The 21,884-nt window shown below is 42.6% G+C and overlaps 1 protein-coding gene across 4 annotated transcripts in view; it reads right to left on the bottom strand.

Moving 5' to 3' along the window:
- LAMA3 (laminin subunit alpha 3) overlaps positions 1–21,884 on the bottom strand; it is a 249,933-nt gene that overhangs the window by 20,521 nt on the left and 207,528 nt on the right. For all 4 annotated transcript variants that reach the window (XM_036245198.1, XM_036245200.1, XM_036245199.1 and 1 more), the window contains 13 exons: positions 21,426–21,542; positions 21,161–21,340; positions 20,527–20,669; positions 16,575–16,745; positions 14,547–14,698; positions 14,242–14,404; positions 13,676–13,809; positions 12,692–12,836; positions 9,263–9,382; positions 8,752–8,885; positions 3,185–3,302; positions 2,664–2,804; positions 724–863 (listed from right to left, as the gene is read on the bottom strand). In XM_036245198.1, coding sequence (XP_036101091.1) covers positions 724–863; positions 2,664–2,804; positions 3,185–3,302; positions 8,752–8,885; positions 9,263–9,382; positions 12,692–12,836; positions 13,676–13,809; positions 14,242–14,404; positions 14,547–14,698; positions 16,575–16,745; positions 20,527–20,669; positions 21,161–21,340; positions 21,426–21,542 — 1,858 coding nt within the window. The remainder of the gene's footprint in view (positions 1–723; positions 864–2,663; positions 2,805–3,184; positions 3,303–8,751; positions 8,886–9,262; positions 9,383–12,691; positions 12,837–13,675; positions 13,810–14,241; positions 14,405–14,546; positions 14,699–16,574; positions 16,746–20,526; positions 20,670–21,160; positions 21,341–21,425; positions 21,543–21,884) is intronic.

Here is a 21,884-nt window from a genome sequence, read left to right as displayed (position 1 = left end):
CATTTATGTAAAATAACTCATTAAACTATATTTATTTTTAAAGAGCATTTACATTTTTTAATGTTTTTCTGTTTTGCACATATGTTTATTGTTGTTTTTTTTACTCCACACCCGAAGACATTTTTCCATTTTTGTTCAGGTAGAGTGGGAGGGAGAGAGAGAGAGAGAAACATCAACGTGAAAGGGACACATCGAGTGGCTGCCTCCTGCACAACCCCAGTCGGGGCGGGGACAAACCACAACTGAGACACGTGCCCTCAGTGGGAACCGAACCCGGGTCTCTGGACCGCAGGCTGATGCTCCAACCAGCCAGGGCTGCACATATCTTTATTAAAGTATTCTACACACACAGAAAGTGCAAACATCCTAAGTGTACAGCTCGACGAGCCTGTGCAATGTGAATATACCACTATCACCAGCACCCAGGCAGAGGACCGACCAGCACCCCAGGAACCACGTTGTCACAGAAAGTTGTAGCACTTTCATTCTCATCGCTTCCAGTTTAGTCCCCAAGTCTGAATACAACACAATTTACTGATCCATCCATATGGATTAATATATAATGAGGAAATTGATATAGAACCAGAAAGACGGCCCGGACTTACTAGTAAAATAGTGTCAATTGCAAGGACAAATATTTCACAAGAAAAGATACTAGAAAATTCCAATGAACTCAATAAAGTAAAATTCTTAGAGCTCTGGCAGGCAGGCTATTTCACTCACCCAGAGTCGTCACTTATTACAGACACGTGGTGCAGTAAGCCATCCATGTACGTCTGCGGAGTTTTTAAAATTGGGAGGCTGCTATCCCTGGTGCTGAGTTCAATGTGACCGTCTTCCAGGGAGACTTGTAGGCTACTTGTCTGAAATCGTCATAGAATATATTCATCAGTGCAATTAATTTACTTTTAAGGATTATGAATGTATCAATACTGAATTTATTACCAAAACTATGTATAAAACAGGGTGTTTTTGACCCAAATGTTTTGACTTTTCTATTTTGATCTAAAGATTATTTTTAAATATTTTAACTCCATGTTTATGAATATAAAAGTCTTGTGCCAATTATTTCAACACCGATGAATTTGCCAAAAGCATTTTATGGACTGGCATTCATAAACCAATTGAATTTCTCCATAAATTATACAAAACAGTTAAACCATTTCTAAATTTTTCTATTTTTACTTCCATTCTGCTAAAGTTATCTTCATCAGATCAATTCTTTTGTGAATAAACTTTAGAATAAAAACTTGATTAATCTTTTTTTTTTCATTTGATTATAACAATGATCTCTTATCTTCAGTCATTATGAAAATTTTATTTTCTGGTCATAATTTCTAGGAAGTTCAATTTTCTGGTGTCAAATTGCAGATCTAAATTCTGGCAAGATGATTTGATTCCTTCTATGAAATCTGAACTAATAAAATATGTATACTTTTAGCAGTTGCCACTTTAATTTTGTTGATGTTTTCTCTATCATTTACCATTTTGCAGTTTTTAGCAGAATGTAATTCTTCAGGAAGTTTTTAGTCTAAAACAATGTTTACAGTGTGTGGCCATAGCCATGTCAGTTTCATTTTATGTTGATTTTTTTTTTCAGTTGGCAGTATTCATCGTGGATTCGATAAAAGAATGCTAGTTGATATGTATTTCTTAGTTAACCAATTATGAAGTGAAGGGCCATGTTCCCAGGACTTGGATTCCTGCATGGTCCAGGACTGATCTCCTCTTTTACTATCAATTAATTCTTCCATCTGCTTTGACTATTTTGTATATTGTGCACTAAGTGTTCCTACCCCCAGTAGAAGAAACAAGTGGTGGGTGTCAAAAGAGTAGATCAAAACATCCTGTTTTGATGGAAAAGCCATTCTTGGAATCTAAATGTTAGCATGTGCCTCTTTAGTGCCAGTTTTTGAAAAAAGATCTCCAAAGGCTGATGAGCAAAGAGGTCAAGAGAGGAAAGGCTTCCCAATCCGACAGAGCCACGGCCAGCTACCACCCTTCTCTGCAACAAACACCAGATGCAGTGCTGGAGATCCTGAAGAAACAAACCCCAGAATGACAGTATGCTATTTCTCCTTCCATTTTAAAAACCCACTGGTTGCAAAAAGGATTGCTAAGTGTTCGTTGACTTCTATGCCTGTGTACCTGCACTAGCTAATTCCTTGCTGAAGAGAATTTCTGTGGCTCTGTTGTACATGAACAAGTAGCGAAACACCTTCTTTTCTCCTATTTCCCAGATTTAAATATTGTCCAACTAGCTGCTGCAAAAAAAGAAAAGCTACCTTTCATGAAATAAAAAATAATGGAGATACATTCTGATTTTTTCCTCTTAGATCTAAAGCTTTAAGCTGCATTATTACTTAACAGTTATAATTCACCTTGACTCAAAAAAGAAATCTAAAAAGAATGAAGATGAGCCCATGGATACACACAAACTCAATTCTGTGAACTATAATGTACTTTCTAAGCCTGATTTCCTTACGGACCTACCCTGGGGTGTATATTTCAAACCTCCATGGTTGAAATACACAATGGCATTTACCATGTGATGGTAGATACAACACCCAACTAATTTACATTCAAAATCTCTCTATTGCTTTTTGACACCAAACTTTGAGTCAGGTTTAAATCTTGTTCAATATTCATGCAATGTTTCATACCCCTGCCAGATGACTTAATAGTATGCCACTGGGTTGAAAGGTCTGAAACCCAAAGGAAGCCTGGAACTGGCTGACCGATGGGAAGTCCAAATTGCTGAAACTCAATTGTCCTCCTCTGGAGAAGGAGGCAGATCTCACGAGCTGAAATGCAAACACGGAATAAATTACTGGCATTGCAATCATTTTGGCTGAAATACAGATCTTACCCTACGTCACCGCACCTTACTGATCATTGTGGCTTATGGCATCTCAAGAATAAATAAGAGTTTGCTTTTCTGAATGATAATTTATCAATCATCGGCAAGTTTTTGTGTGTATAGTTGGCATCCCTCCTTTCCTACAAATTTCATATGCAAACCTAAAACAGTTTTTGCAAGAATGTGGGGAGTGTATACCAGTCAGTTCACGATAACGCACTGTGTGCTGCCAGAAGAGAGTCCTAAGTTGAAGTTTTAACGGAATCCAAAAAAATGGGTTGGCTGGGGAGCACTCCCTGGTAAGGTTTTGATCTCTTCACTTACCTTCCAGTCTTCTGAGCACTTCTTTGTTACTCCCACAGTATCGTTCAACCTCACCACACCAGTAGTTTTCTTCAGATTTTTCATGCAGCCTCGGAAAGCAGGTGTAGAGATGTTAAACCTGATTTGGGACACACAAAAAAGGAAAGGGGCCAGCCTTCCCTGAGAATCGGAGCTGAAACACTGCCCTCCACTACTTCTCACACGGGAACAAGTCTGTATTTTAGGGTGATCTGTCCTCATGAGATGTCTATGATGCTACTTATTTTGTGATGTTGGGAAAACCCACTTCCTTTCTGTGTAATTCTGCATTCTCAGCTTCAAAAATTAACACGAGTGTTGACAGAAGAATGGCCAGTGTCCCCAAAAGGTATGGAGACAGAAAAGATACACAATATCTAGAATTTCTCCCTCCTCCCACCCCTCCGACGTCCCTGGAGTCATGGCAGTGCATGGTGAATAGAAAGTATATTAATAAATCCATATATTATAAATATGAATAAATACATATTAATAACTTAATACATCAATAATTTGTTAGAGCCAGGAATGCTCTAGAAAACGTTATGCTCTTTTGTTTCCTGTCCACTCTTCAGTTAAACTCAGAAGAAACAAACTGTTACTTTTTGGTTCTAGACAATTATGAAGAATGTGGCTGGGTGTTTAACCGATGCCAGGCTGGAAGACTAGAAAGCACTGTGTGGCCTTGAAGGTTGTATCCACCGCCTCCGGACTGTGCAGCCTGGGCACGGGTCATGGTGAGGATGAAACAAGTCGATGCACGGGAAATGCCTGCAACCATGTGTGGCACGTGGTCAGGAACTCTCGGGAGGTGTCACCTGGGCAGGCGACAGAGCTTCTTTGTGCCTCGGTTGCCTCACTTATACAATGGGGACATATAATCTGTTCCCTAGGGTTGTCGGGAGTTTAAATGAGTGAATACGTGTTGCGCACTCAACTGGTGCCTGGTACAGAGCAGGGGCTCTGTGAGAGGTGGACTCGGTAACTGCCCCCACGTCAGCGTGATCATCGTAAGGAGAGCCATTTCTCAAGCAGCTCTTTCTATGTGGCTGCGTGGCCTTTCCTTTTTGACTTGACTTCTGGCTCTATCTGAAGCGGAATTCACAGAAAACATGCACACACCTCAGCCAACGGGAGTCCGGGCAAATATTTGTGTTTCTTAAACAAATTATGTATTAAGAAAAAACACAAAGCTGCTATCATTGTAAATCCCTAAGGCGGCTCATTGTTCTAAGTAGAAGGGTGTCTGCATTCATTTTTATTCAATTCATTATAAGCAGTTTAGCTACATGTAATATGCATAAAATTGAATTTCATTAAAGGAAAAAGAAAAAGTGAATTCTCAATGGAATTGTAGCATGAGTTTAATTATTTTATAAAACTGGCTTTTTGCCTCAGAAGAGGAAGACATTTCATATGGATTCTTGGAACTTTTCTATTTTGTTTTTTTTAAATCTTCACCCAAGGATATTTTTCCATTGTTTTTTTTTTCTTTTTTTTTTTTCAGATAGAGTGGAAGGTAGAGAGAGAGAGGAAACATTGATGTAAGAAAGACATATCGATTGGTTGCCTCCCATACTCAGGGATCGAACCTGCAACCCAGGTACATGCCCTTGACCAGAAATCGAACCCTTCAACCTGTCTTTCCATCAAGTACACGTTGAAGGAAGAAGAAGGTGGCAGAAAAGAAACGAGAGGGGAAAGGCCACTAACACGTGCTGTTATGCTCTCCTCTCAATACCTTGCAAGGAAGACGTTTTCTGACCTCACATTTACTGAGCACTTGGCATGTGCCAGGCACCGTGCTAATGACTCTGAGTCCCACAACCACCCTCAGAGATAGGCAGCTAGTGTGTCCATGTTACAGATGTAGCCAGGCGGCTCGGGAAGGTTGAGTTACTTGCCTAAGGTGGTCAGTGTGTCACACAAGTTACTGTCACCCGAAGCCCTTGAGCCTTGTGCATACACAGTGTGTGTACCCACAGCACTTGGAATGATCATAGCTCTTTCCTACAGAACAATTATCTACAGAAGAGATGATAAGATGATACCTTTATTCCTACTATTCTTTGGGGCGTCCCTGTTCCTCTGGGTCACTGAGGGCCCAGAGGTCTACATTCACTCCGGGATGTAGGGACGAACACACTTGCTAGAGGGATGTGACCGGCAGGGGTGGAAGTGGCGGTGTTCGTGGACTAGTACTTTGGGCCGTGTATGTGTGCCATGGACCAAGCCACTCACAAAGGCTCGGCCAGGTTCCAGCCTGCAGACTTCAGAGAGCAGTAAGAGAACATGTAACCCTAAACCCTGGGTACCCAGTAAGTGTCCAACACATCCTTGACTGATTTATACTTTTCGAATTATTTTCATTTCAGCGTTTTATTATACTGTGAGACACAGCATGTTGGTCCTCAGGGAAAGTTTCTTGTTGGCTTGAGGCTCTCTGGCATTATCAGAGATGGTTTTCTCTTCTCGGGGGAAATGAAGGGGATTAACAGATTGCGGCTTCTGACTAGGATCCTAAACAAGTCATCCCAAGACCTGGGTCCCCATTCCCAGAAGACAGGACAGCGAGAAGAGGACACAGAATGTCCACAAGGTCCCTTGGTCAGAGCTGCTTTATTTAGAGATTACGCCAGCTCGCTGTACTCCGCAGTGGAGGTCGCACTCACTGTCTGTCAGGGCCTCCCGGGCATGCCGGTGAGAACGCCTCCCTCCTTGGAAAGAATTCCTGGTGGCCCTTTCAGGGTTCAGCCTGGGTTATCAGTAGGCACCCCTATGCCCGCCCCACCCCTTGGCGGCCCAAGTCACAGGGGTTTTCAGGACTCTCTGGATCATCAAGGACGTCACAAGAGGGAACAGGCAGGACCAGAAACCGCTGAATATTGCCTAGCTTTTCACTTGTGAGGGAGTAAAAGGCCTGTGAGGTCTTTGGACCGGCCTCTATATCCTGCATTGTCCATGCTTTTGTGATTTGAATAAAAATTCAAAGTATAAGCTTCCCCAGTAAAAGGAAGCAGCCCCTCGTTTGGAAGACCCTAAGACAGTCACCACTGAAGGTGGGTGCAGAGGCTCACCTATACCCACTATGTATTTCTCGGTAGGTAGAGATGACAAGGCGATGGAAGGCGGACTTAACCCAAGGGCGCACTGCTCTCTGATGGTGGAGCCAAAAGAACCATTTCTGGTCATGGTAAACCCTGCTTGCCTGGCACCCAATTACTGTCCGCGGGCTTTCTGCAGACGCCACACAAATGCAAACCACTGACCAGTGGCTTCGGTATGGCCTCGGGGAATTCCTCACTGCTCTGGGTGAGCTCGCCTGCCCCCGTAACCAGCTGTACTGAGCTTGATTCACCTTCTCTTCAGCCTGGATGTCTCCCCAGAGGTCCAGGCCTTATATCCAATCCCGTCTTGGCATCTCCACCTGTTGTCTCAGACCGAGCTCATCACCCGGCTCCTCCATCCACCCCAGGGCTAGATCAGCAACCATGTGTCGCTCTTGAGCACGTTTGTCCTTTACTCTCCAAAGCCAAGCAATCATTCAGTACTGCCCACGCACGGTCCTAAATATATTGGGAACCCACTCCTATTTCCTACCTACACTGCCATCGCCCCGGGCAGGCCACCTCTTCTCTCACCTCTGTTGACACTCTCATCTTCCAACTGCTCCTCCTGCCTCTGCCATTCCCTTAAACCCCATCTCTGCCTTGAACCAGACTGAGCTGCCGAGAACCCATTTGATCGTGTCCTTTCTCTGCTGAAGTCCCGCCGACGGCTCCTCACTATGACTTTGCAGAGCCTCTGTGGTCAGGCCCCTGCTTCCCACAGCAGCCCCGTGGGGGCAGCCCCGCCTGCTGCACAGGGTCCTCCAGTTCCTGAAAGTTCACACTTTCTCTAGCTTTTGGCTCTTCACATATGCTGACCGCTAGTGGCTTTCAGGTCTAGCCAGAGGCCAATTTCCTGATGCTCCCACTGGCGTCCCCCAGCACCCCGAGCTTCCCCTTTCATGGCATAGGTCACATTCTACTGTCTCCCTTCCACTGCACTTGTGGCTCTGCCCTGGTCATCACTGTCTTCCCAACACCTGCCACGCTGCCCGATGTCACCAGACCTTCAAGGAGCAATGAACAAATAAATCAGAACCCTAGATGTGCACAGTAGTGCTACCTTAAGCTACTGTATTTTATTACATTTAATTGAATAAAATCTTGATCATTGAGCATTCGTGGTTGAATTGCTATTTAATATCAATATTAAATATCAATGATCACCTCTTTGGCTCTTAATTTTTTCATCTGTGAAATTCAGAGGTTACATACCATGATCTACAAAGTTTTTTTAGCCCTGGCCGGTTTGGCTCAGTGGTTGGAGCGTCGGCCTGTGGTACAGAGAGACCCGGGTTCGGTTCCCGCTAAGGGCACGTACCTCAGCTGCAGTTTGTCCCCGGCCCTGGTTGGTCGTGCGGGTGGCAGCCACTCGATGTGTCCCTTCACATCGATGTTTCTCCCTCTCTCTCTTCCTCTCTCTCCCTCCCGCTCTGTCTGAACAAAAAATGGAAAAATGTCCTCGGGTGAGGATAAAAAAATAAATAATAAATACAAAGTTTTTTTGCAGTTCAACTCTAAAAGAGCTAAGATTTCTCACCTGCATTTTTGTCTTTGGGGACAACCCCGACAACTTTAAAACAAAGATTAGTGCCTCCTTACTAATGATGGACAGATGCTCAAATGTATAAGAACTGTAGAAGAAAAAATACCTTTGCATAACACCTTATAAATCATATCTAGTACTCCTTCCGACTGATTGATGAGTTAGAAAAAAGTTAACTAGCCTCAGATCTCATATCGGAGTATTCATAATCAAACATTCTGGAACTCTTAGCTTAGCCACAAGGCTGTACTAACCCTTCCAGGGTGTCTTCTTTCCATGCATGATCATCAGCGATCTCAAACCTCTTTTGGAGGATATAAACAAAATATAAAAGTGTTTTAAAGTATATTCTTAAAGTATTTTTTTTCTCATTCCGATTAAGCTTTACTTCTTTTCCAACAAATCGAATTCATTCATGTATTCACTAAGTGAGAAACAAGTATGCTTCTATTTTATGCTTGATAACATGTAAGGGGGCAGGTAACACAGAGGTGACTTACATTCTAGAGATACTTGACAAAGGCAGCAAAGCAGTGTCATGCTCAGAACTGCCGGTCAGGAACAGGACTGCCTGCATTCCCTCACACCACCTTTAGGACCCCAGGGCCACAGCCTCCATGCGAATTGGCAGCATTGTTAACACCATCTATATTCCTGAGGTTTCTTTTCTCTCAAGAATGGTAATGGGGGTGGCACATAGTTCCCCTATCCCTGCCTTTTGAAAATGGCTAGTTTGTTTATACCCTGTTTTATTCTGTTGCCTGACACTGTTAGTACTGAAAAGCTAACGTTGTGTGTTTATTTCTCCTTGAATTTTAAACAGCAAACTAATCAGTAGCAGTCCTAAACACTAAGAGAGGCAATCTGTTTCCTTTAAAAAAAAATTATCATCTTACCTTTCCCTGATTGAAAGTGGAATTCCTCCCAGATAATATTTGTCGAAATCAAATATTTCACCTTCAATTCTAATGTTGGCAGTCTTTACACTTATCGCCATAATTTTCTGGGCTTTTCTAATTTTGATCAGAACCTGAAATAAATGAGAGGTGAGTCAGCAAGCAATGAGGGAAAAAAACCTATACGCAGTGCTTCAGAGCTGTGTGTTTTTATCTTCCTTCAGATTCATTTATGTACATGGCGGGAAGACTCTGATATTAGGCCTTTTGCATAAAAATACAATATTAAAATATTTTAATAGAAACGTTTGCACTCAAAATTAATCGTGTTTCATATAAGTTGCATACGTGTTACATATTTCACACCCAACTGGTCAAATTTTAAAAGGATGTGTCTCTCAGTTACCAAGTACAAGTTCATCCGATAACAGGAAAGTGTTTGAGGCACTGACTTAATTTTAAAGGACTAAGGATATTTAACAATTCAAGTAGACAGACTCAGAGGATATACCACATGATCTTTTCCGTCGCTTATGATCTCTCTAATGCCTTCTTGTTGTGGTGGCATCGAATTCAGTTTGTGTCGTACCACGAGACTGCCACCTTCGATATCCAGAGAGATGAAGCGATCCTAGAGCAAGGAAACAATGCAGATTACCAGGAGACCCCACAGAGGAGGAGCTGACACGGGCACACACCTTGCTCTCAAGTGACAGGCTGCTCTCAGTTCCACCTGCCTCCTTAGTTGAAAGGGACAAGAGTGCTGCAAGATTCAGCTCCTGGGATGGCATGATGGTTACACGTTGTAAGTCTTGTCAAACATCATATACAGCACTTGGCACACAGGAAGGACACAATAACTGCTAGCTATTATGGTTTTGTTTCATAGCAATCTACAACCAGCACGTCCCCCTCTCACCTTCCATTTAAGTGTTGGGGGGTTCTTTGGGGATCCTACATAGGACCTCTCCCCTCCCACCACTCTCCCTGTCTCACAATCAGACACTCCCGCGGCTCCAGTTCAGGTGTGCCCATGGGGCCCAAATGGTTTTCTGCAGCCTCGACCTGTCTTTTCAGCAGCAGGTCTGTGCATCTGGTTACCTAACTATTATTGCTGGCTCGACTCCCAGATACTCAGATTCAGAATATCTCTAACAGAACGTATGGTCCACATGCCTCCCGCTTGCTGCCAATCCCGTCTCCCCGCCTGCCCTCCGCTCTGCTCGCTCTGCTTTCTCTCTTACTACTAATCACTTGCTGAGCCAGCCACAAACCCACCGGGAGTCATTCTTTTTTTAAAATTCTAAACATTACATTATTTTTAAGGATTTCTCACAAGATTACAAATACGAAGTCCATTCAAAAGATATCAGCCATTTCAAATGTTCATCAACATGAAGACGGTGTTTAGACAAAAATTTTAAAGGATAGAATCATTTTCAGATTTTCCAACACTTATTTGAACATTTGCTGTTGCTATGTCTTCAGCCAAAAAAAAGGGAAACAGAATATACTGTTAATGAGTATTAAAAAGCAAGTGTGCCCGGCTGGTGTGGGTCAGCAGTTGAGGGTCAACCCATGCACCAGGAGGTCGCATTTCAATTCTGACCACCGCAAATACCTGAACTGTGGGCCAAATCCCCAGGGGGGGGGCATGCAGGAGGCAGCCAATCGATGTTCTATCTCATCGATGTTTCTATCTCTTTCTCCCTCTCCCTTTCTCCCTCTCTAAAATCAATAAAGAGAAAAAAACAACAACCAGGTGTATGTTTTTAATTCATATAGGTATATATTTCACTACATTAGGGAGTCATTCTTGATTCTTCCCTCTCCCGTCCAATTAAATCTTGTCAGTTCCATTTAATTCTCCATTTCATGCCACCTGGTCTCAGCCACCGCTCTTTCAGCTGGACTGCACAGCCATAACGCACAGTCCACCCTGTCCACTCCGTGCCCTCTCAGATCCATCTTCCACTCTGCAGCCAAAGCGGTCTTTTGAAAATACCGGTTTGAGCATGATACTCTCCTTTGCTATCAGGATAAAGCCCTAACTCCCATCAGATGCTCGGAGGCCTGACCACCCCTTCAAGTTCATTTCTCTGTGGTCCCTCTGGCTCTCTGTGTCCCAGCCACATGGTCCACCATTCCATCCCCCAGTCTCCCTGCCCTTCCTAGGGCTGGGTCTTCTTCTTGCCCCTCCTCCACACGGATCACCCTGCTGCCCCTTCTCCTTTATATGCTGCCTTCTACTTGTCCTCCAGGTCTCAGAGTAAGCGTCCTTTGTTCAAGGAAGTCTTTTCTGTTACATATTCTTTTCTGTTACATATCCTCATCTCACCTCAAACCATTGTGATGACGTAATTAACCAATTAACAAACATCGATTTGTTTAATATTTGTCTTCCCATCTAGCACACAAGGTCCTTGAAGGCATGAATCATGTTGGTCCTGGTCCATGATGCATCGTGGTGTGAGGCACACACCTGAACCCGCCATTTCCTCGGAGGAACTTCTCCCACAGAGCTCGAGGTTTGCTCTTGCACAATTCCCTACGGATACGAAGGCCTCTCTGCCGCCTCCTGCCCGAGTCCCAACTGAAGCACCAATCAGTCCTCAGCTGGATCTGAACCTTGCCCTGGGAAGCCAGTTAGGGTTCCTCATACTCATAAATGACGGAATAACATCAACTCACTGAGCCAGCCTACTTAATAGCAGTCCTCTAGATCATTTTCTCCTATCTGGTTGCTAACGGCATTTTGTAAGTTTTCTTCTCACATAAGTAGAACTTAAAATGTAGTGCAGAGAAGACCTTATTTGGGGAAACAACCGCCTTGCCCTGAAGATGCTGTGTGACTTCTTAGCTCTCCGCATTCTCCAGGAAGGTCAGGACCTTCCCAAACCATCAGAACTGCTTTAGCCTTGGAAGCTCCGGGAGGGTCCAGACCAACCGCAGAGAGAAGAGTTGGACCAGGTCTATGTCCTCCCCCTTTGGGTACAAGGGTCTGGTAAAGTTCCAAGTGCCTATGAATCCCACAGTCTTAGACCAGAGATCCCTATTTATCCAGAAATGCTGTCTAATGGAGCAACCTCAGAAGGGCTCTTCACAGGAGCAGACAACTCCCAGCCCACCTACCAGCAGATGGCACTAATGATCACCTATAGAGCATCACTTTGGACTTTTCTAAACTAGGAGACTAACGAATGGCCTCTAGTGATCTCAGCTGCTTGATAACAGAGAAGCTTTCATGTCTTTAGACAGTCAAGGGTCAGATTGATAAAGACAATCCCACACAGCCTGGCCAGAGTCGGACTGAGATGCAAACAGCCAAAGGTCAAACAGTCTAGCTCTCAGAGACCCCAGGAGGTTTTCACATTTTTTACGCAGAATAAGTAAATTATTAGGCAATTACTAGTTTTCAGAATAAAATTGACAATGAGAATTGAATGGGAAAAGGGGTGATTTCTCCCACATTTTGGTAGCATGTTCTCAAATTCTTGATTACTTGCCTTATTACAACACACAATCTCACACCCAAAGACAGTGGAATTGGGCCAAGAGAAAGGATGCAGGTAACATTTTCATATTGTCTTTCAGATGTAGTTGACTGTTTATAATACTCAGGTACCCCCAAATTGCTCAATTGAATGGACATATTTGCTAGTATTTAGATGCTTGGCCCTGGCCGGTTTAGCTCAGCAGTTAGAGTGTCTGCCTGCGATCCAGAGAGACCCGGGTTCGGTTCCCGCTAAGGGCACGTACCTCAGTTGCAGTTTGTCACCGGCCCTGGTTGGTTGTGTGGGAGGCAACCACTCGATGTGTCCTTTTTACGTCGATGTTTCTCTCTCTCTTCCTCCCACTCTATCTGAACAAAAAATGGAAAAAAATGTCCTCAGGTGAGGATAAAAAAAAAAAAGATTTGTAGATGCTTGTTATAAATTACCTTGTTTTCTGCAAAGAACAGCAAACCTCTATCCACCGTGGTCTGAATCGTCTGGGCAAAGGTTGGGAAGGTAGCATTTGGTTGAGTTGAAATTCGAGCATAGCCTGTACCTTCAAAATAATTTTTATCTGACTCTTCCTTTCTCCTGTCAATATCAATCATCATCAGTTAGAACACAGCAGCAGAGAACTACCACACAAGTAATACAAGACGCTGCTCTCTGAAAAATGGAGCAGAGCACATGCAATCTAGTTGTTCTGATTTTGTTAAAGACGAGGAAACATCTTTAAAATGTTAAAACAGCCAGCTATTTCTCCTGGATGTGCTCTTACACTCTTATGATAATTAAACCCTAGCTCAATTAAGATAATATTCAAGAGTCCCTTTTGGAAAGATCTACTTAGAAAGATGTAGCCCAGCATCTGAAGCTCTTGAAATGTTAAAAAAATATATATATATATATATATATATATATATATATATATATTAACTTGAAATATAATAATTTGATTCTGAGTAATAAATAGTCTGTTCCATATTGGAACATTCCAAATCCTTTCACTAGAGGGAAGGCAGCGATTTTCCTCAGGGCCAGGTTTCAGAATACCTAGAAAGTCACAGTGTACTTTGTGGACCACTATTTTTTTTTAAACTTACAGTAAATATATACTTTTGTGCCTAAATCAGGTATCATCCTACACTGAACATTTTGTGGTAGGAGGCACCAAAAATATAAGAAAAGTTTATTTTTTTTAAGTGACAAAACTCTATCAATCTAACATGTTATATAAATGAAGAAGAGTCCACCACCATTAGATTTTAGGGATGGAGTAGCATTGCTTCATGCCAGCACAATTTAAGAACTACTGGCTCAAAGCAACCAGCGACATCAACAGCAAGTCAATGGCTATCCGTTGTTATATGTAATATACCAGTAAGTTATAAAAATAACAGTTCTAGAGACAGTTTCTAGGCTCTATTTACCTTCTACAAGGCTCCACTTCAGTCGTATTAAGATTGAAAGTTTCTTTGAAGTTGTACAAGCTCAGGACATTTTCATTGAGGTCATCTAATTCAATACAACCTGTGTATGGAGGGAATCTAAGTCTTCTAGGAAGCTGGGGGGAAAAAAAGAAAGAAAGAAATCTACGAATTGAACTAAGGACAATGATCAGGTTGACCGAGAAATAGTATGAATCTATCCCTTTTAACCATCAACATAGCAATAGGGGTTAAGAATGTGGACCCTGGAACCAAATGCCCTGGCTTTACTATTTACTAGCTGTATGACTACTAGCAAGTTATTCAACCTCATTGTCTCAGTTTCCTCATCTGTGAAGTGGGAATGATAATGATGCTTTTTAAATCAATATACTTACCATATATCACTGCACAAGGAAGTACTCAAGTGTTAGCTATTATCCCTAGATAAGCTTTCAGAATATATAGTTAAATCCATCTTAAATATAACCAATAAGTAGAGACTAGAAGTCGTCATGCCAAATAAAAATGTAAATATTTTTCCCTAGTGAAATAACATTTGTACTTACACTAAAATCAGGTGGGTAGCCTCCAACATAAAACACAACATTTTCAGGATCCAAAGTGAAGAGAGTGTTGCTACTTCTTCTGTCCATGTCATTGTATTCAAATGTTTCTGGTTTACTGGACGTGGCTTCTCTGCTGTAATTAAGCCTTGCAAACTGATAAATTCTGTTTAAAAATAAATCAGAGGGTAAATTTATAGAAAAATTTATGCAAAAATGAAAAACAGCAAAGCCAAGATTCTAAAAAGGGGGTTCAGCAATGTGTGCAAGTCAGATTAATGAAGAGCAGTAGTCTATCAGACTTGTACCTCTGAAATTTCACTCGGTCCATGATTGCCTCCTGAGTGTCACTCCGGGTCAAGATCCGGTCAACTTGGAGTTCGGCCTCCTGCTCTCCCAGGTTGTAGACACACATGAGCTGGCCATTCACAACTGCCATGCCGATATAGTCCTTGGAGGCCTGGAGGCATGAAGTCTACCTCAAGGCACTTGACACACATAGTCTCTCAACTACCCATCCCAAGAGATGCATTTCAAATAACTAGAGGGTTTTACAGAATAAGCTCTGGGCAGGCAGAATAAATGGGGGTGTATCCTTGTACAGAATAATACAGACAGAACACTCAACATTAGTGCTGTCTGAGCTGTCTTTGCTCTGGTATAGTACACTCATTTATTCTACAAATATTTGCTAAGCACCTGCCATAAAATGAACCAGATGGGGACTCGGGTCTCCATTAGATGCTAGCCTGCTAAGGAAGACAAGCCATTTTGTTCCCCCTGTACCATACAACACTGTGTGCATACTTCTGTTACATGACCTAGCACCCTATATTATCACTGCTATATGTATCTTTTTCCCATTAGATTGTGACCACTTTGAGGTAGATTTTTTTAAATTATGCTAAAATGGCCCTGTCTGGTGTGGCTCAGTTTGTTGGACAGTCGTCCCATACACCAAAAGGTGGTGGCTTTGATTCCTAGTCAGGGCACATAACCGGGTTGCGGGTTTGATCCCCAGTTGAGGTGTGTACGGAAGGCGACTGATCACTGTTTCTCTCTCTCTTTTTCTCTCTTCCTCTCTCTCTAAAAGCAATAGAAACATATCTTTGGGTAAGGATTTTTTTTTAAATTATGGTAAAATATACCACTTTAATCTGTTTTAAGTGTACATTAAGCACACTCAAGAAACAAATTTTTGTTTATCATAAATACAGGGCATGACACCTAGCAGTTATACGGTATAACTTTGTTGAAGGAATAAAGTAATGCGCATTTTGTCATAATAGAAAGCAAAAAGTTATGTCACAAGAAAGCTACAAATAAAGTACCAATACCTCGAAGCAGAAAGGATGATTAACAATTGTGTTGATTTTAAGAATCTTTAAATATGGCATCCACCAGTGGCAGCCAGCCATTTCTTAACTGACAGAATTTTCAGATATTTCTTTTCCAAAAATTGTATCCTAACTCAATCAGTGATTAGCTTTGCCTCTGACAATTAGGTTGAAGATATGTGGTGTTTTTTGTGTGTTTTTTTAAATTCTTACCCGAGGATATTTTTCCACTGACTTTTTTAGTTAGAGTGGGAGGGAGGGAGAGAGAGAGAAAGAGAAACATTGATGTAAGAGAGACACATCGACTTGTTGCTTTCAGCACAACCCCGACTGGGGCTTGGATTGAACCTGCAACCCAGGTATGTGCCCTTGACTGGAATTGAACCTGAGACTCTTTGGTCTGTGGCTGATGCTCTAATTCTTGAGCCAAACTGGCCAGGGCTGAAGAAATGTATTTTAAGTGGAGGGATTACATGCTAAAAGGAACTCTTCAAAATGCCTGTAACAGTAGAGGCTTACAGAATTTAGAATGATAGAGATGGGGCAACTGGATTTCTGATTAATTAGGTAGAAGGAGAGGCTTCATTTGCTCGGGTCCTCATCTACAGATGGTCGTCACCCCACAGACCTGAGGAAGGGCTGGGGCTGCCCATTCCGAGCGAGAGAACAGTATCATAAGCCTATGAGGAAGAACAGTTGATTTCCATGAAGGCTGGATACTGCTGCCCTGGTCACGTGAGAAGAGTGTGTATGTGCTCATGGGTACACACACGTGTGCACCTGTGCTTGGGCCCCCATCCAGTAAGGCCTCTAGGCCTGCCAGCAGATACCAATCCGTGATTGACAGGAGGTCCTTGTGGCACCATCAGAGGCGGTGGAGTTTGCTGATGTGTTGGTGGGATTTCCTCCTGCTGTGCCAACAGCAGTGACCAGTGGCATTACGCATCCCAAAACTATGTTCTATTTTAAAAGCAAGAGAAATGTCAAAGCAATACTTACATCTTTATTTCCGAGGTACATCACAAACATATTCTCAGCCCCTCCGTTTTCTGCTAACTTAGGTCTTTGGAGAAACAAGGACAGAGATGTGTATCCTTTCAGATCCTCCAGGTCTCCTGGCAGCCGGACTTCTACACCAGATTTCCCGTTGAATCTCATGGGGACTGCGACCTGTGGGCGGTAAGAGCTGTGGTGTTAACCCTTCTACCACGAGGAGAGTGGGTGTGATCACAGCCGAAGTTTGTGACTTTGCAGCGGAAGTTTGTGACTTTGATGTGTTGGCACAGCAGGAGGAAATCCCACCAACACATCAACACATCCTTTCAAGTACACGTAAGTGTTTACCAGGTTGTCAGGATAAGGAACAAAGGAGTGTGAATGTCTCCTGGACCTGCATTGAAAACTCATGGAACTGTCTCAGGAGCCAGGTGATAAAGCATTCATTCTCTTCTGGTTTATCAGCCAAGGGTCTTTGAGAAGTCACTGAATTCTCTGTGCCAGAAATATAATCGTTATTATAATAATTTCAACCCTGAAGGTTTTTGTGTAGATGAGCTAACAGGTATGGAAGCACTTAGCATGATGTTGGGCATATAGTAAATATATAATACACCAAGAAAACATTTTAAAGGAACTTTTTCTTTATCCTCATTCGAGGACATTTTTCCATTTTTTGTACAGACAGAGTGGGAGGGAGAGAGAGGAAGAGAGAGAGAGGGAAACATCGATGTGAAAGGGACACATTGAGTGGCTGCCACCCGCACGACCAACCAGGGCCGGGGACAAACTGCAACCGAGGTACATGCCCTTAGCGGGAACCGAACCCGGGTCTCTCTGGACCGCAGGCGGACGCTCTAACCGCTGAGCCAAACCGGCCAGGGCTTAAAGGAACTTTTTAAGGAACTGTTTCCCATGAACATGGTACATGTTTTGTTTGCACTCATTACAGGCATCCAGTCCTACCAATGAGTGCATCGAGGTCCTCTAAAACAGTGCTCCTAACTGTGGTGAGGACCCTTATTTTTGTCTAATCTGCCCTGGACCAAGTCTTTTAAAAATATATTAAAAATTAAACAACTATAAAAATGAAATAAAGAAGGTATTTATTCCACTGACCCCATGCTTGGATGTTGAAACAATTCAAATTATTAAACATTTCTACACATCTCAATTTTATACTTAAATATAACAGACTGGTAAAAACTCTCTGACCAGAGCTGGTTTGTGGACCAGCTTTGGTAGTTCTGCATTAAAACACAGAAAATATGTCTGGCCGGTGTGGCTCAGTGGTTGAGCATTGACCAAGAGGTCGCTGGTTTGATTCCCGGTCAGAACACATGCCCAGGTTGTGGGCCAGATCCCTAGAGGGGGACATGCAGGAGGCGGCCAGTCGATGTTCTCTCTCATCGATGTTTCTATCTCTTTCCCTCTCCCTTCCTCTCTCTGTAAAATCAATAAAGAAAAAAAACAACAACAACACAGAAAATAAACATTCTCAAACAATCTAAAGAATTACACTGCTGGAACGATACCTACACCAACTCTACATTTTACCTACTAAGCATTTAAATATTAGTGGCCGGCCTTGTATATGCGAGGCATTAAGAGGTGGTAGTGGCAGGGGGCGGGTGGCTTAGTGACACGTGAGGACAGGTGAGCTAGAATCTCTGCAAAGTGCTCATGACTGAGCTCCCCTCACCAACATGTACAGGCTCATTTTACGCTTCTCTCTTCCACTCAACCTCGAGTATACCCAACCACATCCTGAGTCCTGCCTGGCATGCCCTTGTGCTTTTTGTCACCTAGAGAACTCCTACTCATTAAAAAAATTTGTTTTAATTAAGAAAATATTCCAGGAATACAAAAAAGTATGGAGAGTGCACCTGGTTATGCATCACCACCCTAAGATATTAAACATTACTGGTATAACTGAAGCCCCTGGCATATCCCACCTGGTCCCCGTTCCCCTCTCCCTTCTCACAGGTCACCACTACCCTAAAGCTGGACTCCCAGGCAGAGTCTCATGCATGTTTTAATATTTTTACTAAATATGCATTTATCTATAAGCTGTCACTAGTCTCATTTTTTATGTTTTAAGTATTTTTATAAAAATGGTATCCAGCTATCCATATCATTCTACAACTTGCTTTATTTGCCTCTGTTTTTCAGATTTATCTGTGTTGATATACGTGGCTCCAGTTCATTCACATTTACTGTGGCATGGTCTTCCACTGCATAAATTTATCCCAATTTTATCCATCTCCTGTCGATAGACATTTGGATTTTTTCCAATTTTGTGTGTGATTATAAGCTGTGTTGCACTGAACACTCTTATATGTGTCCTTTCGTATTATTCTGAGCCTCTCCAGGTAGAAGTGGGTATTTCCAAAACCTGCACAACGCCTTAATCCAGCCTGTTAGAGTAGTCTGTTCACCCGCTATCGCTGACAGCAGCTGGGGAGCAACCTGTGTCCCCAGCACCCAGGAGAAAGCTGAGTGCAAGCCAAGGGTTCAAAAGCACTTGCTGATTACTTTTTATTTTCCACTTACATGGTACTATTAGCCAGGGACAGTTTTACGTGAGCTCAGTTAATCCTAACACTCTCATGAGGTCCGTACCATTATTTACTCTGCTCACAGATGAAGCAACTGAGGCACAGCGAGGCGAAGGGGCTGGCCCAAGGTCTCAGCTCGTAAGTGATGGAACTAGGAACAAAACTGAGACCATCTGGCTTGGTCTGACCAAAGCACACTACAGTGGAGAAAACGGATAATGTGTCCCGGCTTGGCTCACCAGCCCTTGACAACGGCGCTGTTATACACTTCAATTTTTCTTGAATAGATTAGTGAATGAACATAGATGTGCAAAAGATAGAAGCACATTCTTTTTCATTTGGTTTTTTTGAAGCACATGTGTGTATGAAGACGGTAGCATCTTCCAAACTGTGCCTTATGCTCTTTGTGTTCCTGCCAAAGATTTTATGTTGACAGTACTTCTCTTTCCCCAAAAAAGGGGGGAGAGGGGGTGGAAATTGAGGCTCATAAGATGTCATATGGAACCTAGAAATCAATGAAAGTGCCTCAAGGGCAGTGATATCCCAACTTGGTTTTCCAACTGTCTATCTCCAAATCTCTCACAGGGGGTTGGCTGAAAAATACATGATATTTCATTAATATTATGTTAGAACAAAACACACAGTGGGGAAGCCATGGCTGGTTTGGTTCAGCAATAGAATGTTAGCCTGCAGACCAAAGAGTCGTGGGTTCGATTCTCACCAAGGTCACGTACCTCGGTTTCGGTTCATCCCCGGCCCTGGTCGTGCGGGAGGCAACCAGTCGATTTGTCCCTCTCACACTGATGTTTCTCTCTCTCTCTTTCCCCTCCCTCCCACTCTATCTGAAGATATTTGAGAAAAATATCCTCGGGTGAGGATTAAAAAAAACCACATAGTGGGAGAGAAGTGTCAGGAAGTCAAGTAAATAATGTCAGATTAAAATGAGAAAGGCTGATGGATCAGGCTCCTATGACAGAAAATGGCTATAATCCCATGTAAGAACTATTCCTCCATCCTCAATAAAGGTGTTCTACACATTTCAAGTTGCAGTGAGAAAGCAGGTCGTGTGCAATATCATATTAGCATATTCTGACCACAGAACCCCTACATGAACGTGCAGTTTACCAGCCGGGGCCTGGAGGAACCCCTTCTTCCTGTCCGCACAAATTCAGTGGGAAGGAAAGCGCTTCGGGTCCCTGACATACCAGATCATTTAGTGATGAAAGTGATGTGCACTTTTGAAGGATGACAGGAGGAAATCAACTTTCACAATTCAAGCAAAGAATTAGAGTAAGAAAGACAAAGGTTCTTGGGGAAACAAATGTTTCCTTTCTTGATGAATGCGGTAACTTATCAAAGAAGGAACTTCGGTGCCTGGCAGTGCAGGGCACGCCTACCTTATTTGCAGCATCTCTGGCCTGCTGAATGAGCTCTCGAATGCGGTCCACGTTATCAGAGATGTTGCCCAGTGGCAACAGCTGTTGGTTGATACTTTCAATTTTGCTCAAAAGATCAGGCAGTTTGTTGGTTAATTTCTCTACTGTTGGTGAGATTACAAAACAGAAATTTATAATTATAAATGGAGAAAGGTTAAATATAGATGCTCTCATTGACAGTATTCATCAAGTGTATGTTTGGGTACCAAATGTTGAACAGGATGACTCAGATACCTTTTCTAAATATGTCAGGGATTTTATTCTGCTATCCAAATATCAAATCATTTTTCTTGACCACTATAGGGAAAGGAAATCTTTGTTTTCTAATCCTTAATAGCAATCATAATTTAATATCTCACGATTCAGGGACCTATACTTCTAGTTTATAAAAGAGAAAATCAGTAGCAAGGTAAATGGATCCTGCCTGGTTCTTCTAACTAACAGAATACCCATACTCTTTGAATGCATTATGTGAAACTGTTTTCTAACGTTTTAATTTCTAAAATTATACTTTATCAGGGGAGATTTGAAACTAATGAAAGCACGTAACAATGGAGGAAATGGATAGTCTTTTCTGGCCCAGAATGCCTGATACCTGAGTTATCTGCATCAGTAAGAGCTCGGTTGAAGTCTTCACTCTTTGTGTGCGTATAGGTATCCTTAATTCTTTCCACATCTGTCTGAATGGGGTTGAGCCCGTCCAGGACCTCATCTGTGATGTCGTTGGCATTTCTGACCTTGTTCTTCGCACTACTGATCATACCATCGATGTCATCTAATGCACACACAAATAGGGTGGTATAGGTACCTAAACTGTTCAACAAAAGAAGCCAAGTATGGTGGGTTCAGGAGATGCTGACCTCTCTCTATCCCTCGAAGATCATCTCGGATGGTAGTAATATTGGCGTCTATCATCCCTTTCTGAACTTTCATAATTTTCAGAGTTTGCTGTAGGTTGTTCAGAGCTTGACTGATTTCTAAAATAAAATAAAGCATTAAGAGGCAATTACTCTGTAAATTTTGATCCCACATTGGTATTAATGGCCCTTAAGTAGGTAGTATCTGCACAGCATTGAGCAAACCTGTATTTAAGGGGTCATCCCAGAGATGCCCACTGCTTGTGTCTAGACTTACAGCTCCAGGGTTCTCTGGTTACAGAAGTCAGGAGCATATCGAAGCCTGTGGTCCAAGCTCCTTGGAAATACACATGAAGAAAGGAAGAGGCTTAATAATTTCTATCTGTTCAGGACAGACGTCTCTGCTTAGTGAAGGAAAGGAATGTGTTTGTCATGTTCACTGCTGTGTCCCAGCACAAAGTG

Source organism: Molossus molossus, unplaced genomic scaffold, assembly GCF_014108415.1.
Source record: "Molossus molossus isolate mMolMol1 unplaced genomic scaffold, mMolMol1.p scaffold_m16_p_6, whole genome shotgun sequence".
NCBI lineage: Eukaryota > Metazoa > Chordata > Mammalia > Chiroptera > Molossidae > Molossus > Molossus molossus.
Note: the sequence above shows the minus strand (reverse complement) of the source record. Positions and strands in the feature narration are given on the sequence as shown.